This window comes from Vicugna pacos, chromosome 10, assembly GCF_048564905.1.
Source record: "Vicugna pacos chromosome 10, VicPac4, whole genome shotgun sequence".
NCBI lineage: Eukaryota > Metazoa > Chordata > Mammalia > Artiodactyla > Camelidae > Vicugna > Vicugna pacos.
The window spans coordinates 70,115,550-70,132,500 of NC_132996.1; the positions used below are offsets into that span (position 1 = coordinate 70,115,550).

The 16,951-nt window shown below is 36.3% G+C and overlaps 1 protein-coding gene across 4 annotated transcripts in view; it reads left to right on the top strand.

The window, feature by feature from the left end:
* Positions 1-16,951, top strand: part of KDM2A (lysine demethylase 2A) — a 98,182-nt gene that overhangs the window by 61,532 nt on the left and 19,699 nt on the right. For all 4 annotated transcript variants that reach the window (XM_072970397.1, XM_072970399.1, XM_072970398.1 and 1 more), the window contains 7 exons: positions 2,088-2,266; positions 6,165-6,271; positions 6,645-6,738; positions 7,917-8,070; positions 8,931-9,046; positions 12,928-13,054; positions 14,630-15,024. In XM_072970397.1, the coding sequence (XP_072826498.1) occupies positions 2,088-2,266; positions 6,165-6,271; positions 6,645-6,738; positions 7,917-8,070; positions 8,931-9,046; positions 12,928-13,054; positions 14,630-15,024 (1,172 nt within the window). The remainder of the gene's footprint in view (positions 1-2,087; positions 2,267-6,164; positions 6,272-6,644; positions 6,739-7,916; positions 8,071-8,930; positions 9,047-12,927; positions 13,055-14,629; positions 15,025-16,951) is intronic.

Genomic DNA, 16,951 nt, shown 5'->3' on the forward strand with positions numbered 1-16,951 from the left:
TAGAAACTTTCTGTCTCAGTGGACTTGCCTCTCCTGAATATTTCATGTAAATGGCATGATAAAATATGTAGCCTTTTGTGTCTGGCTTCTTTCACTTAGCATAGTGTTTTTGAAGTTTACGTTGTAGCACATAAAGTACTTCATTCCTTTTTATGGTTGAATAATCCACTGTATGGGTGTACTACATTTTGTTAATCAATTCATCTATGTTTTTTTTTAATTGAGGTATAGTAGATTTACAATGTTGTATTAGTCTCTGGTGTACAGCATGGTGATTCAGTTATACACACACATACATATAAAAATCAGTTCATCTATTGATGGACATTTGGATTATTTTCACCTTTTTGCTGTTGTGACTAGAGCTGCTAGGAACATTCATGTATGCATTTCGTTTGGACACGTGAATAATTTGATTATTTTGTATATATACCTAGGAGTGGAATTGCTGGATCACATGGTCATTCTATGTTTAATTTATGGAGAAACTACCAAACTGTTCTCCATAGCAGCTGTACCATTTTACATTCTGTTGGCAAAATCTGAGCGTTCCAATTTCTCTGCATCCTTGCCAGCACTTGTTATTTTCCTCTCTTTTTTTTTTTCTTAATTATGGCTATCCTAGTGGGTGTGAAGTGGTCTTTCAAGACAGTTTTGATTTAGCATCTGCCTTTTCTTCCAGATAATGAAGGGTAGGTTCAGTTCATTGTCTTATATTATCAGTTATCTTTTTATGTGTATTCTACCATGTCTACTTCATTGTAGCCATATTCTTGTCCTCTTGCCTCTTATTACCTCTTATCTCTAACTAGATTGTAAACTCCTTGAAGGCAGGGGACTAGGTCCTAACACTACTTGGTATATCCACCAAGGCTAAGTATATATAGTGGGTATTTGTTAGTTTCTTACAAATTAGACAGTATTCTTAATATTCCAATGGCAGCTCTTCATTCTCTCTCTCCCCTCCTTGACCACCATCTTCTTAACCTTTCAGCAGTACTGCCTCTCTATATCTTCTCTTGTGCCATTGCCTCTACTTGGAATTCTCTCTGTTGTATCTTACTGAAATTCTGTTTGTTCCTCCAGGCCCAACTCAAATGTCTCTTCTTTCCCCTCTTTTTCTGAAAGTCTTCTCTGGTCTGTCTAGTTTTAAAAAAAAGTGGTTTTTAATATTCTTTTTTTTTTTTTTTACTACTGTTTAATTGTGCACCAGTTTTGTGTCAAACATTTTATTTCATTGACTAAGTCCTCACGATGGCCTAAAACGTGGTGTTATCCCCACGTTATAGAGGAAGATAATAAGGTTTGGAAAAGTTAAATAACTTAACTAATAAGTAATATTAGAGCTGAGATTTAAACTTAGGTATCTCTGGCTCTGAGGCTGTTGTTTTCTCCCTGTATAATTTTATGTACCTCTTGTGGCACTCTGCCTCTCATTGTGGTGGTTACAGCTGGTTGAGAATCTGATACAGATCTTTGTGTCCATCAAGGTGTCTTTATCATTCAGTAAATATTTACGGAATGAATGAAAAGGCGTATTTATATTAGAAATACTTGACAAGTTTGAGAGATAACCACTTTAAATAGAAGATTAGACAAATTGAAATTTAATCTAGTACTCACTAAATTGTGGATCCTTTATTCAAATTGTGGGATAGCTTAGGTCAATCTTCAGATCTGCATCAAAGCAGTGGATAAGAGCATTGATTCTAAGGTGGGGCTGCCTGGGTTCTTGTTCTGCTTTGTCCTGGAAGTTACCTAACACCTATTTTCCCATCTATGAATGGTACTTCAGTGTTTAAAACTGTTAGGATTGAGTGAGATATTGAATATAAGATTAAATACCTGACCATATAGTAAACATATCATAGGGAATGATTGTTGTTTGTGATATTACCATTGTATTTCCTATTCTCTGTGATTCGATTTTCTCTTGGTTACCTCTTTCAAGTGACAACTATCTCCTATTACTGAATACCCTAAATAAGAAAGAACAGCTTGTTTACTTCTACCTGCATTTTATCTTCTTAATGTATTTAAGGATATTGGTGGCTCAGTTGAGATGATCAGTGCTTCTTTCATGGCAGGGAGTCGTCGTATGGTGGATGTCATGGATGTGAACACACAGAAAGGCATTGAAATGACCATGGCTCAGTGGACACGCTACTATGAGACCCCAGAGGAGGAGCGAGAAAAACTCTATAATGTTATCAGCCTAGAGTTTAGCCACACCAGGCTGGAGAACATGGTGCAGAGGCCCTCCACGGTTAGTCTAGTTATTTTCTCCACACTGGCATTGTCACCAAGAAGGTTGTTTATATACTGGGAGAACTTATTACTTATTATACATACCAAGATGAAGAAGACAGTTTGATAAGAATAACTTGTCTTTTTAGAAGGTTCATCATTTTTCAACATCACCTAATTTTATGTAGGGAGAAGCTGTTCTGATTTACATCAGCAATAACTTAATTTAGGAACATTGGCCTTTGCCTATAACGGAGAAGAGTCTTAAAATTCACTTTTGTAAGAACTGTCAATAAGAAGTTTGCCTAATAAATTTCTGTCCTACAGGTTTATAGTTGCGTTGATGCTTGGGAGAAAACTGATTTAGAATCAGATGATTGTTTTTATGAGATGGTTTCTTGAGTAGATTCTACTGGATGACTCGTAGCAATAAATTAACAACCCATCCTAAGGGAAAGTTCGTTTGTTTTTGATGCTTAGCTTTCCTGAAGGTAGATACTGATTTAACCTATCTCTTAGTAAAATGGTTGCTGTGTGCAGGATGGTGAGAACACTCATTGATTTCACATTTAAAATATACCTGATCATTTTTGGACCATTTTTATTCCTTACTTAGAATTCACTTGAGTCTGATATTCCACCTGGAGAACAGTAGAATTTGGAATGTACTAAACTTTTTTTTTAATTGAAGGTCTCGTATTATCCTATCACCATTTAAATTATCCCAGTTGTACCCTTTGACTTTTAAAGTTGAAATATGGTAATTGTTTATAGTGCTTTTATTTTATATACATACATATACACACATATGTATACCTTCAGCTCGCTAGTAAGCTGCATTGTTATCATCACTAACACGTTGATATGTATAGAGCACAGGGAAAATGTTCTCAGTGTTTCACTGTTATGTGAAGAGACAGTATAATTTTTTTTGTCATTGTTTCTTGTTATTGGAGATGCTACAACAAATACAGCATTTCTCATTAAGAAAACTTTTTCCCCCCTAGAATGACAAAAACCCTTTTTATATTAATTATCATTTGTTTGGTCATGTAGAAATACAGGAAGACAGGTGGTTAGAATTTATCCTTTGTATTAGCCAAACAAGGTGCACTTAATAAGTAAAGAATTCAATAAGAGAGGGGATACAAGAATCACAATAACATTCTTTATAAATATGTTCCTTAATATTTTTAGAATTTCAATTTAAAAGTAATAAGATGGTAGCTATAAAGAAAAACTTGACCTAAATCATACTTTTCCATTCTTAAAATTTAAAAATGTGTTATTCACACACGAAGCCATCTTTGTAACATCCTTAATTTATTCATTTTGCCCCTAGTTTTAATCATAAAAATGATATATCATTTTATAAAAATTAGAAAAAAACTGTACCATTAAATGGAGGAGTAGAACTCATGGAAGGTCTCAGAAGTAGAAAATTCTCTAGAGGGCAGGAAACAACGCACTAGTATCTTCCAGAGACCTAAAATATGGCTGGAAAGATTGACTTTTCTATTACCAAGTTCACCTCCTAAAAGCAGGCAGGCTTTTTTGACCTTGCTACGTAAGTCCTCAGCAACGTGCTTATTCTCTGGGGGTGTTACTCACTGGGGTGTTTTCCTCTGAGGTGTATCTCTCCATTTTTCTAGATCTTTTCTAATATATCTCAGTAATGCTTTTTAAAAAACCAACTGTATTGAGGTACAATTGATGTACAATTAAGTGTATCCATTTTAAGTGTACATTTCAATGAATTTTGACAAATACATTCAATTCGGTAATAATCTTTTACATAAACTACGTAATTTCTTGTTCACTATGATCTTCACACCTTCAGAGTTAGTTTATTAGTTTAAGCACCTACCACATGCTCAGCACTGTGCTTTTAAGTGCTAGAGATACTATGGTAAACAAGGTCATTATTGTCCCCAAAATGCTTCGAGTCTCATGGGGAAGAAAGACCAGAGAATTGACATTTATAGAAACTGCAGTATGGTAAGTGCTTCAAAAATTAATAAATATGTGGATGGTAGCATAAAGTGGGATTCTCTAGTGAGAAGAAGGAGGTGATTTCTCCTGTCATTCCAGCAATAACTGAGAGGTAAATGAAAAATAGCAACAGATACAGTGTGCAGATGTGTTTGGTGATAGGGAAATTAGTTCATGGAAGGCCATGAGCTCTTTTGCACGGTGTATGAATATCAGATTATGTCCTGCGTATTGGGCTTCTGGTCACTTTGGCCCTGTATTGGTGCAGAACAGGGAGAAACTGGTGATTCTCTCTGCTGGAGACTTGCTTTCATAGGGATGAGGCCATTTAGCAAAAAGCCTTTTAGAGGCTAAAGATTAACCTAGGAAAAAGTCTGAACACCTCACCACAAAATTCTCTTGATAGTCAGATGATACCTAATAATATCAAATAAAAGGAGGCTAAAAAGAGTGACTTACTGCTACAGGTGAGAAATTCTAGCCAGAGATAATTATCTTTCTCTGCATGAACAGTTGATAAAAAAAAACTCATGTGTTCCTTACCTTTCCCCTCCCTATCCAGACATAGAACTTGTAGTAAGTGTATTGAGCAAGTCACAGTTATTCTTTATTCTGTTAAAGGCTTTCCAAAGGACAATCAAATCCAGGAAGTAGGAGATACTGGCTACTACATTAAGAGAACAAAAAGTAGATTTTGTTTGATGGAAAGAAAGGAATCTGGGGCTCAGTGTCCTAGGCCCAGTGGATGCTTAGTTAAAACTGTTGGATCCCTGAGCAGAAATTCTTTGAAATGGGGTAGCAAGTTAACCTTCATAGTTGCTCCTCATCTTGCTTATTTCAATTTGCATTTCACTGATGATCCCTTCTACTCTCCTCTCACAGTTCACATCTAGGTGTCCACTGGACACCTGCCTCATGTCATTATGCACAGATTGTATATATTTATCTAGGTATATATTATAAGAGAAATAAATGATCAAATGTATACATACATAAGTTACAAAGCTTACCAGATACATGTTTTTTAATAGCTGTATGGTAGATTCTTGCATCATCAGTGCTGTGCTAGAGTCTTGGTTGTTTGACTCACACTTTGTCTACCTAAGACTATTTCTTGGAGTTCAGTGGTTGGGTACAGACATTTGAAGGTATAAGAAGGTTACAATTCAGTGTAAAGTGTTCAAATGATGCTGTTTTCATGTCTCATTATTTTAAGCATATACTATTTAAAACAGATTCCTAAACTCTGTTAACATTATTTCAAAAAAATTTAACATATATTTACATGTAATCCTCACAATATCCCTTTAAGGTAATTTTCTTCATTTTACAGGTAAGTTCCAGGGGCTCACATATGATTCTGAGAAAACACAATATACCTGGAACTCCTGATTGCTAACCTAATGAATTCTGTAGCACATTGCTCATGCAAGGCTGCAAATCCCTACTGGATTCCTTTCTCCTCCTCTCCCGTTCCCTCCCCTCCGCTTTTAAAATATTTGATATCTTAGCTCCTCTAACAGTGTTATATCTTTGAGTAAGTTTGCAAGTACCCTCCAGACAGTTCTTTTACTGGAACAAACAAAAACAAAAACAAACAGCTGATCATACCAGTACTGACATAGAAGAGAGAGTTTGGTTGGATACTGCTGCATCATGTAATGATTTCATCTTGATTAGTGCTATCTTTACACTCATGTTGACAGGACCATTAGTCTTTATTCTCACTTAATAATTATTTCTAAAATGTTTGCCTATTGACCCTAAGATTCACCAGCTGATTGTTTGCTTATCATTAAATTGTAGTGTGTATTTTGAGAATTTCTATTTTTCTTAATTTCTATTTCTGTATTTCAAATTTCTTTAAACATTCTCTTTAATCTCAACCCTTCCTTTGAAGTCTAAAAGTTTTCTCCTTTTTAAAGGTGGATTTTATTGACTGGGTAGACAACATGTGGCCAAGGCATTTGAAGGAAAGTCAGACCGAATCAACAAATGCCATCCTGGAGATGCAGTACCCTAAAGTGCAGAAGTATGCGGCTTACCTTGCATTTTCTTCAGTGTGCTGTGGGAGACCAAAGTGATAGCAAGGAGTGGTTCCTTTCTTGGGAAATTTGCTCCATGTCCTAAGTGATCGAAAACATGAGTTATTTAAAGGGTAGACTCTAGTTCCAAAGGGAAGAGTGTATGTAAGTGTACCATAGCCCATGATCACATGAAAAAAGAAGTGTATCCTTCTGATAATATGATGACTTGAGATTGCGTTCCTCTCACCAACTGAGAGTTTATTGGATGGATGATGGGGGCTGGGGAGCAGAGTACATAAGGGGAGAGTATGGCATTGTGGTGGGGAAAGTCCTCTTTTTCTTGTCAGTGCTCTAATGCTGCTGCTTTTCTTGGGTCAGGTACTGTCTGATGAGTGTTCGAGGCTGCTATACCGACTTCCATGTGGACTTTGGTGGTACCTCTGTGTGGTATCACATCCATCAAGGGGGAAAGGTACGGTCATAGTTGTAATGGGGTTTGGAATCTGAAGCTGGTTATGTGACTTTGCTGCAGTTCCTGCATGCTTAAGTATACTCTGGAAACGAGTCTATTAGGAGATTATTCCTACTTGAATCTGGAGAGAATCATAGATTAAGTTGACCTTCTTACCTAGAGTCCAGTAGGAATTAGTAATCATCTAGTCCACCCTCATTATACCAGTAATTGGCACCAGTACTTAGTAAACTTCAGCAGTCCTGTTTCTAGATTTTCAAAGCAGAATTCTCCAAACGAAGGCAAAGATGTGGTTTTAGGAGTACGAGATAATTTCTCTGTGTGGAAGTGTAATGAAGTAGTACAAAGGAACACAAATTTTGGATAGATTCCAATTAAATCAACAAATTGAGATCCAAACTACTTTTCCCTATGTGGAGACATTGGTCTGAAATGTAGCCAAAGGAAGCCTTTAAGTCCTGTCTGAAGATATAAATAGATTTTGAAAGATTATCCTCATTCATAAAGACCTATATTTTAGCTTGTCAGAGTGCTTCTGAATGCTATGTGAGAATGGAAATGTAGAATTAATATCAGAAGTTTATAGTATTAAACTCTTATTGTTTCCCTTCTCTCGCTTAAGAAGTGAATGCATTTATGAGAGAAAACTAGAACTGGGATGAAAACAGATGATGCTTTTAAAGTGTGAGGACCTCATCTAGAACAAGTGTACCTTCAAATCCAAAGGCATTTTACTTACTTTGGATTCATTTAAGTGTTATTAAGTTCTGTCTTTTTGGTCTTGGTTATTACTTTGGAACAAAGCAACCCAGGCCTGTCTCTTGAAGATATTGTACCTAACTAATTGTACTTCTTAGGACTGTGAAGGCCAAGGGCAAATAAGGGGCTATCTAGGTGACAAGCCAAATGCCATCCTTCTCTCTGAGTCCTGGACAGGTTATGGGTTCTACAGTCAATTCCCAGGGAAGCTCTAATGCCATTTGATCAAGTGGAGGTCAGAAAATATCTACTCCTTGATGGCCTCTAGAATTTCCCAAATGGTCAAGTTCTGTAGGCTGGGAGAATTACCTGCTTCTCTTCTACCCGTTGGTCTTAACTTTGTTACCTGTTGATTAGTTGAGGGAGCCGACTGGGTCATGTCAATGGCTGTTAACGGACTGAAGTTTTTTAACTCACAGGTCTTCTGGCTCATCCCCCCTACAGCCCACAACCTGGAGCTGTACGAGAATTGGCTGCTGTCAGGGAAACAGGGAGACATCTTTCTGGGTGACCGGGTGTCAGATTGCCAGCGCATAGAGCTCAAGCAGGGCTATACATTCGTCATTCCTTCAGGTAAGCAAGATGGGAAAAAGTGGAGTGTCTACTCTAGCCACTTTTTTTTTCTTACAGAAAAAGAAATTGATGGATTACCGCTAAGGATGGTTATGATGCTTATGATGCTGGAGTGGGCAGAAAACAATGGCCTCTCTTCCTATCCTTATGGAGTAGATGCTGAGAATTTGTCTTTTTTTTTTTAAAAGTCTGTGATTTTTCCACTGAAAGTGTATATCAGAATTGCCAGGAGGCTTTTCAGATCTACAAGTTTGGGCCCCACATTAGCCCTAGATATTAAGGGTCTAGGGGTACAACCTGTTCTACAGATGATAAACACCCCTGATTGAGAACTGTCTACTCTGCTAAGGGGTGAGTGTGAAGGCTAGAGTGCTGAATCAGTAGTAATTTTTATCAAATCACTAATTCCAAAATAAGTACTTAGAGAAAGCATAGATTTAGGAGTCACAGACCTGTATTAGAATTCTGAGTATGCATTTACCAGCTGACACTAATTAGGTCAGATATCTGAATCCTTGTCTCATATTGTGAGGAGTAAATGACAACGCATGTAAATACTCTTGTACTTGACCTGGTTCATGTTAGGTATGCCGATAAATGGAAGCAGCATTTCTTAAAAGTTTATTATATGCTGAACACTTCACATGCATTTTCTCATTTAATGCTTACCAACAACTACATAAAATTTATCCTGGTTTTATAGAGGATATTGAGGCTGCAAGAGGTTCAATAACTTGCCCAACCACAAAGAGGCAGAATCAGAGTAAAAAGTGTTATCTGACAGTCTTGTACTAATTCTCTGAGAGAGCCGAATTGTAACATGTACTTACAGCCACTGCCCTCCGTTCCCTTTCTTCTAGGCTGGATTCATGCTGTGTATACTCCTACAGACACGTTAGTGTTTGGAGGCAATTTTTTGCATAGCTTCAATATCCCCATGCAGTTAAAAATATACAACATTGAAGATCGGACACGGGTACGTAACTGTGCAATAATGGATGGGAGAAGGTTCATTCCATTTAAGCCTGATTTTACAGGAGATTCACTGACACTTTGTTTCAAAACTTTAATTTTTCTTTGACTTAAAATGTAGTGTTCACATTTTAGGAAAACTGAGAAAAAGGTTTTAACAAGATCTACATGTTTGGTATTGGGGACTACCAATTCTTTGAGGGTTTTTATATCTTGGATTTTTACAGGGCTAGAGGGGGACATTTAGTGATTTCTTGAGCCATGTTTTTCTTTTTCATTCTCTTTTAGAATAATTTGGTGTAACAGGATTTATCAACTCAAGATTCACAGCTGTAAATTCATATATCTCTCTTAGCTTAACTACATAACCCCCAACTGTTGTACTTCAATCCATAAATGTGTATGTATACTGCCTTTCTCATCTGGGGTTCCATGAGAGAATTAAGCCCTGTAGAAAATAGTTTGTGTCTTAATTTTCTCAGTCTTCCATAGGGTATCACGTAGCTGATAAACCATTCAGCATGGCTGAAATAAAATAAAATTTTATTTATAGACACTGAAATTTGAATTTCATACAATTTTCCCATGTCATAAAATGAGCTTTTAGGTTTTTTCTCTCTTTTTTTCAGCCTTTTAAAAATGCGAACAAAAACAAAAACAAATACAAAACAACTTCTTAGCTCACAGGTATTAACAGAGGCAGCAGACCAAATCTACTAGCTGCTGTTTGCCAGCCCATGCCTTAGGGAAATAGGGCTTAATTCTTTAGAAGAAGCCTACTTGGTGAGGGCTGAATCATATATGATTAAAGTGTAAATGGTATTGACATTAAGCAGAAATTAAAGTACAAAGTATTTCGGGGATGTGATGTTCACAAGTAGTTCAGCGAAATAGTAACAGTGTAAACGAATAGAGAGTAGCAAATGTGGGGCAGTGTTAACAGTTGGTGAATCTTGGAGAAGCTGTAGCAGTCTTAGTGGTACTGCTCTTGAGGTTTTTGGTGAATTGGAAAGTTTTCAAAACTAAATGTCAAAAAATAACAGTGATACACACTACTATAGGGAGCTATATTCAATATTTTGTAATAACTTATAATGGAAAAGAACCTGAAAAAGATCTTGTGTGTGTGTGTATCTGAATCACTTTGCTGTAGACCTGAAACCAGCATATTGTAAATTAACTATACTTCGACTAAAAAGAATTTTTTTAAGTAGCAATTAAGGAAGAATTCACAACTTTTAGAAGGAATGGTCAGTGAGCCATTTTGGTGCCTATTTTGAAACATTTATTTTGGTTAGGAGCTGCCTGTTATACACAAGGTTGGTATTATTGAAGTTAACAGAGATTGCCCTGTTAGAATTAAGAGAGGATGCAATGCTTTTAAATCAACTTTATGAGAAAACTTCTGCTCACTTGTTAAGAGTACTAAAACTACAAAAGATAGTATGTAGTTTAGTAGTTTGAAGTTATAATAACAGTAAAAATAGTCTAAATGTTTCAAAAAAGAAAAATTATATAATTTCATGGTAAAATACTCTTATTGAACTCAAAATCATTGTAAGAAGTAATACCACCTACCCTGCTATTAAATTCAATCTGAAAATTAGTTTTTAAAAAGCATTCCATTTTTTTGGCTAAAAATTGCTGTTATACCCATGACTTAATTGTTTGCTCAGTTTGAGGGAAGAAAGGGAGAATGTATATTCAATAGCATAGGTAAAATGAGCACCTTATCTCTACATGAAAAGTTTCCTGCAGACTGTTAAACTGATAATAACTGATGTTGATTTACCTATCTAATTTTCCTAGACTTTATTAGAAAATGTCAAATTTCAGCATCTGTCGTATTACTCCATTTTTCTTAAGTATGGGTTAATTCTTTCATTCCAAATAAGGAACCCTTATTTCATTGAGTCCTCTACATATGTACATACAGAGTGATTTTTTTTTTTATTGCTTTCTACACCAACCTTTTACATTCTAAAACCAACCTGACATCTGCTCATTATGTTACTAACTTCTATGAACTTACAGAGTTTAACTTAAAAGAGAATGTATAGAGAATGGCTTTACAAAAGAAATATAAATTGTGTTGTAAATTTAAAGCATGCAATGTTTTGGTTATTTTTGCCATGCCAGTAAAAAAAAAAATACACTATTTAAACTTGAGTGTTGGTAATTATTCTACTTATGGGGCTTAAAGGCTCAATAATTTTATAATGAGGATTAAATACAATTTTTAAAAATTTTTAACCAAGTCTTAGAAATTGTGTGCTCTGCAGGATCTGGCAGCATAGGTAAAATGTAATAGGGCAGGTTGGGTGCATGATGTCTTGGCTGTTACTAACATTATCTGATGACTTCCAGAAGTTTAATGCCCTTTTAATACTTTCTTTTTCTTTTTTTTTTTTTTTTCTTTTACTGTCAGTATTACTTAGCTCTCCATAGAGTCCCAGAGGGTTTAGAATTTTGGGTTGTCCTGAACTTTCTAATAAAGACCTTTCCAGAAAAGTGGTAATACACCTGAAAGGCGAGCAGAGAAACCCAGTGTACTATATTTAATTTGGGGGGACCAAGTATCTCTTAATTCTTGTGTTCCTGTCTACCTTAACAGAAGTAAATTAATTTGATTTTCAAATAAGGGATGAGCAAATTTCTGGTTGTTAAAAGCTGTAGTCACATAAGAGACCCAGATGCAGGGCCTGGCTCCTGCATTGGAAGGCTAATGAAAAGTATGTCTCTGCTTTGCAATGAAGAAAATGATCTTCCCATGCCACAATGATGCCCTGTGACCTAGCAAAGGGTTTTGAAAAGGGACTTCTGTGTCTCCTTGAATCAGGAAGACTACCTTACATGGAGCTTTGAAAGAGATGGGAACATTCTCAGGAGTTACATATTCAAAACAGTCCTAAAAGTATTGTTTGCCTTCTTGTTTTGAAAGATGACTTGTCTAAAAGAAAATGGGCAAACTATATAGGCCTCCTTCAGATATTGCAGGTTCGATTCCACTCGACAAAGTGAATATTGTGATAAAATTGAGTCACAGGAATTTTTCGGTTTCCCAGTGAGTGCCGTATAAAAGAAAAGTACATACATTACTTTTAAAATACTTTATTGCTAAAAAATGCTAAGCACCATCTGACAGTGCAGGATTGTCACATACCTTCAATCTGTAAAAGATACAGTATCTACTGAACACAATAAAGCAAAGCACAATAAAATGAGGCATGCCTGTATTTAGGATAGTCCCCATCATTGATCTTCCTCACTGGTTAATCCATGCTGATTTGCCATTTCATTGACTATGAATAGATCTAAAAGGCAATTCTTTTTATTATTATTCAGTTGGAATAACTTCATGCTACGTTGGGGGAGAATGGAAAGAAAACTAAGGATAGTGGCTATTAGGTCAGGCAGAATAGTAATCCGATTTGTAGGCATGCCATCTTGACAGACTGCAAAGTATGGTATAGGTAAGCTGAGAATTAATGGTGGGGAAAATACTCAGTCTCATGTCCTAGACTGGATATAGCTTGAGAATGAGTCTCTAATCATACTTCTGTATATGTAAAGACATAATAAGAACATAGAACTTTATCTCATGTTCTGTTTTTCAGTATGTTCTGTTTCATGGCCTTCTGATTCAGGGTAAAACTATAGTAAGGGCAGGAGTGGATGGTATGCTTTTGTAGCCTAAGAACCTAAAGCAATTTTCTTAAGTATATTGTGTCTTATTCCTAACATTCTGTTCTCCGTCTCAGAACTTCTTTTCGATGCTTTCCCAACCAGGACAGCTTCTTGGTAGTTCCAGTGATCCTGTTTGTTAATCTCTTTCCTTGAAAATTGTTATCAGCTCGATTTTCTCATTATTTTGTTCCTGTATAGGTTCCAAATAAGTTCCGCTATCCATTCTACTATGAGATGTGTTGGTACGTGTTGGAGCGCTACGTGTACTGCATAACCAACCGCTCTCACCTAACTAAGGAGTTTCAGAAAGAGTCCCTGAGCATGGGTAAGTGTCCTGCCTACACAAACTGTCAAAACACCCTGCAGGACTGAGGGTGGGACCAGGAATATTATGCAGACTGTTGCTCAGTAGTTTTGTTTTTCTTTTGTCGTTTTTACTTAACTTATTTAGAAGTACCAAATGCATTCATTAAAGCTGAATACTGATGACAGCTGATCCTTTTACCCTGATCTGAATTACTAGGCTAAATGAAATATTCTGGATCTCATCTTTGTCTGAGTTGTTAGTACTTAGCTCCTCAAAAAAGTGATCAGTTGTCTAACATGTTTTATTGTATAAAGAATGGTCTTTGGCACAATAAAAACTAGGAATATATCATCAAAATTACTCTTACTATATTCCAGGCACCAAACTAAGCAGTTTACATACATTAAGTTCTTATTACTACCTGTGAGATAGGTATTATTATCCTTATTTTATAAATGGGAACATTAAGGTTCAAGGAAATTAAAAAACATGTCCATGATTTTAGAGTTAATTAGTGGGAAAACTACAGCTTAACTGAGGTTGGTAAGTCTAAAATGTATCTTCTTAATCTCTGTGCTTTAATGTTTCCTCTGCTTCTATCAAAAGAAATATTTTATTGGATGTCACGATAGTTTCAGTTACACATTTTTAGGCTACTTCATGCCTTAAAAATAAAAAAGGAGGTAACACTGTAATATCCTGAGGGGTCACATATTTCATGGACTCTTCAGTCTAAGCAAGATACTTTTTGCTTTAGCATTTTCCTGTGAAGATAGTTTATTTTGTCATTTGAAAATAAACCATGCTCACCAATATGTGAAAGCAGGATATAGAATTGTATATACAGCGCGATCCCAATTTCGTTTAAAAATACATCAAAGCATAGTCTTACACATATGTATAGAAAAAGGTGGAAAGAAAATACATCACGCTGTTGAGTTGTTTTCCAAAGGTGGAAGCTTATGGGATGACTTATTTACTTCTTTGCACCTTCCTGTGTTTTCTAAATTACTAATACTCAGTGTGTATTACTTTCATAATAAAAGATCAGTTAACATTTAAAAATTCTTTTCATTAAAACTTTTATTTTCACTTTATTTTGACTGTCAAAATCTTTCTTTTAAAAAATATTCACTTTGTTTTGTTAGCCATGTTGCTAGGATTTCAATTCCAAAGCTTAATTTTACAACCAAATCGTGAACAAAACTATTTTTTAAATATGTGTTTCATACTGTCTGCTTTTTAAAAAGGTAATGAAATCATAATCCCAAATTTGAACTTGCAACTAATTTACAGCCATTTTCATAGGTAACTTATTTACAGCACACAGTTTAAGGACTGCGCTCTTCCCAATCTTTTTAAAAATCCAATTGACAGTTACCTCAGTTGTCCTACCAGCTCAGGATCCTGTTTTTACCTGTAACTGTGATTTTCAATAGTGGACAAATGGATTGGGATAAGAAAGACCATTATTAAAATGTGACAGCTTTGTCATTTATAACCTCAGGGCCTCTCCCGTGCTACCTATTTCTCTCATTGGTCACATGGCCAGTGGCATGTTCTTACTGCATTTTTTTTCCTTCACGCTGGCAGATTTGGAGTTAAATGGGTTGGAGTCTGGAAATGTGGATGAGGAAGCAGTGGATCGAGAACCCCGGCGCTTGAGCAGTAGACGTTCTGTCCTCACTAGCCCTGTAGCCAATGGGGTCAACCTGGATTATGATGGACTAGGCAAAACCTGCCGAAGTCTTCCAAGTCTGAAGAAAACTTTGTCTGGGGACTCGTCCTCTGACTCTAGCCGGGGTTCCCACAATGGCCAAGTGTGGGATCCCCAGTGTAGCCCCCGAAAGGATAGGCAGGTGCATCTGACCCACTTTGAGCTTGAAGGCCTTCGTTGCCTTGTAGATAAATTGGAATCTCTGCCGCTGCACAAGAAATGTGTCCCCACAGGGATAGAAGATGAAGATGCTCTCATTGCTGATGTAAAGGTAAGGGTTGGTCATATTGCGTGACAGCTGTTGATCTGGCTAGGGCAGTCAGTTTCTGGGTGCTGAAAGAGAAATTACAGGGTTTTTGGATAAACTTGGTTCAACCAGCAAGAAGTTAATATGTGTATGGGTGTGTTTGTACCATACAGTGTTTCAATTCTTAGAATGAAATTAGTCCCCTGTTACGAAAATACTAACACTTGTATGTTCAGTTAGAACTTAAATCTAGTCTTAAAAACACAGATTTCAGGCTGACCTTAAAAATAAAGGAGAACCTGAAAAAATGTTTGTATTAAGAAATGCTACTTCAATCTTAAGTTATTCTCAGATAAAGAGGCCTCTTTCAGAATAAAAGTGGCCAGTAACAATCTACCAGTCTCACCCTAAGCAGATTTAGAGGAAAGAAATTGTTCTGTGTTGGGTTATATTGAACAGGTTAAGCATATTTAGCTTCAAATTGATCTAATATTAAGAATTAAATATGTTGGGGCAGCTTCTGAGAAAAGTGTCATTTTAAGCATACTTATCCTAGCTTTGAAGATTACTAATGCTGGGAGACTTCTTTAGAAAGAAGACAAATATATAATATAACATAAAGAAACTTGATATAGCTACCTCAAGAAAGAATTCCAAAGACTGGGATAGAACCTGGACTCCCTATTTTTTAAAATTTTTTCTTTCTTTGATTGACATTTTAATTGTATCGTATTGTTTATGCATCAATGAAATGCTGAAAGCTTTAAGAGACTAAAAGGGATGGTAACCTAGTGAGGTTGGTCCTCTCCATAGTGACAGAAGCTGGACAGTTGGTTTTATAGTTTGGTTTTATAAAGTTTATTCTAGACAAGGCAGGTGGTATCACTGTGGCTTGTATTTATGAGAGGAGGTGACAAAGTTCTCGGTGAGTGTGGTCCTCTATCTGTACTGATTAATGTGCAGCAAAACAAACTTAGCCATGCTTTTCCAGACTCATAAACCAGATCCCAGACTCATTTCCCACCCCTGAGTGAGCAGAAGGCACAAATTTATTGTTTTCCCTTGTGGTGGGACATACATAATGACATTTTCCCAAGAGTTGAGTGTAGCGTCTTTCTTTGTTTCTACAGAAGTTTCTTTTTTCAATGTAACTATTTCACCATGGATCCATGGATATATGTGGGAAACATTAAATTGTGATTTTGGCGACTTACTAACTTGCGTAATTGCATTTAGGAACCCTAAGAAGAAAGATTTGTAAGTTTATATCTCACTAAAATTCTTTTGGCCTGGGTATCTATATTTCTAATTCATGAGAAAGAAAAAATATCTTTTCAGTCCTAAGGGATGTCTTTAGATAGATTTGATTTCATTGAATCCAGTTGTAGGAAGTCACATTATAATTCACTAATCAGTTGTACAAGGTAAAGTGTCATAATAGAAATACACGAACTCCCTTAACTAATGTTAAATAAGGATATTTGTGGAAGAATAGTTGTTGGGGGGAAATGTAGAAAGATTTGGGTCAAATATTAAGCAGAGTAGGAGGTAGCAAGAAGGGGAATAAGTTAAGAAAAGCCATCTAAAGAGATCTCAGCATTTATGGAAAGTGTCTGGAGAGAGCTTCCTTCTGTTTATCAGGAATCATGAAAAACATGGCTGCCGTTGCTGGTAAGACAGTGGCATAGAGAGCAGAGCATGAGAAATGAGCCGCCCAGTAGGAGGAGTGCGTGGACTGACCGTGTTTAAGTTCTCCCTTCGCTCATTTACCCAGTACCATGATCAAAATGCAGCTGATAGCAAAGCAAAATATTTAGACTCCAGCTCTGCAGGTAGTTTCTCTTAAGACAAGATGGATTAATTATTCCTACATTTGACCAGTTGTGTTTAATCTGAGCTTCAGATATAGTGAGTTTAGGGCTTGAATACTTTGAGAATCTATCTGCGCATT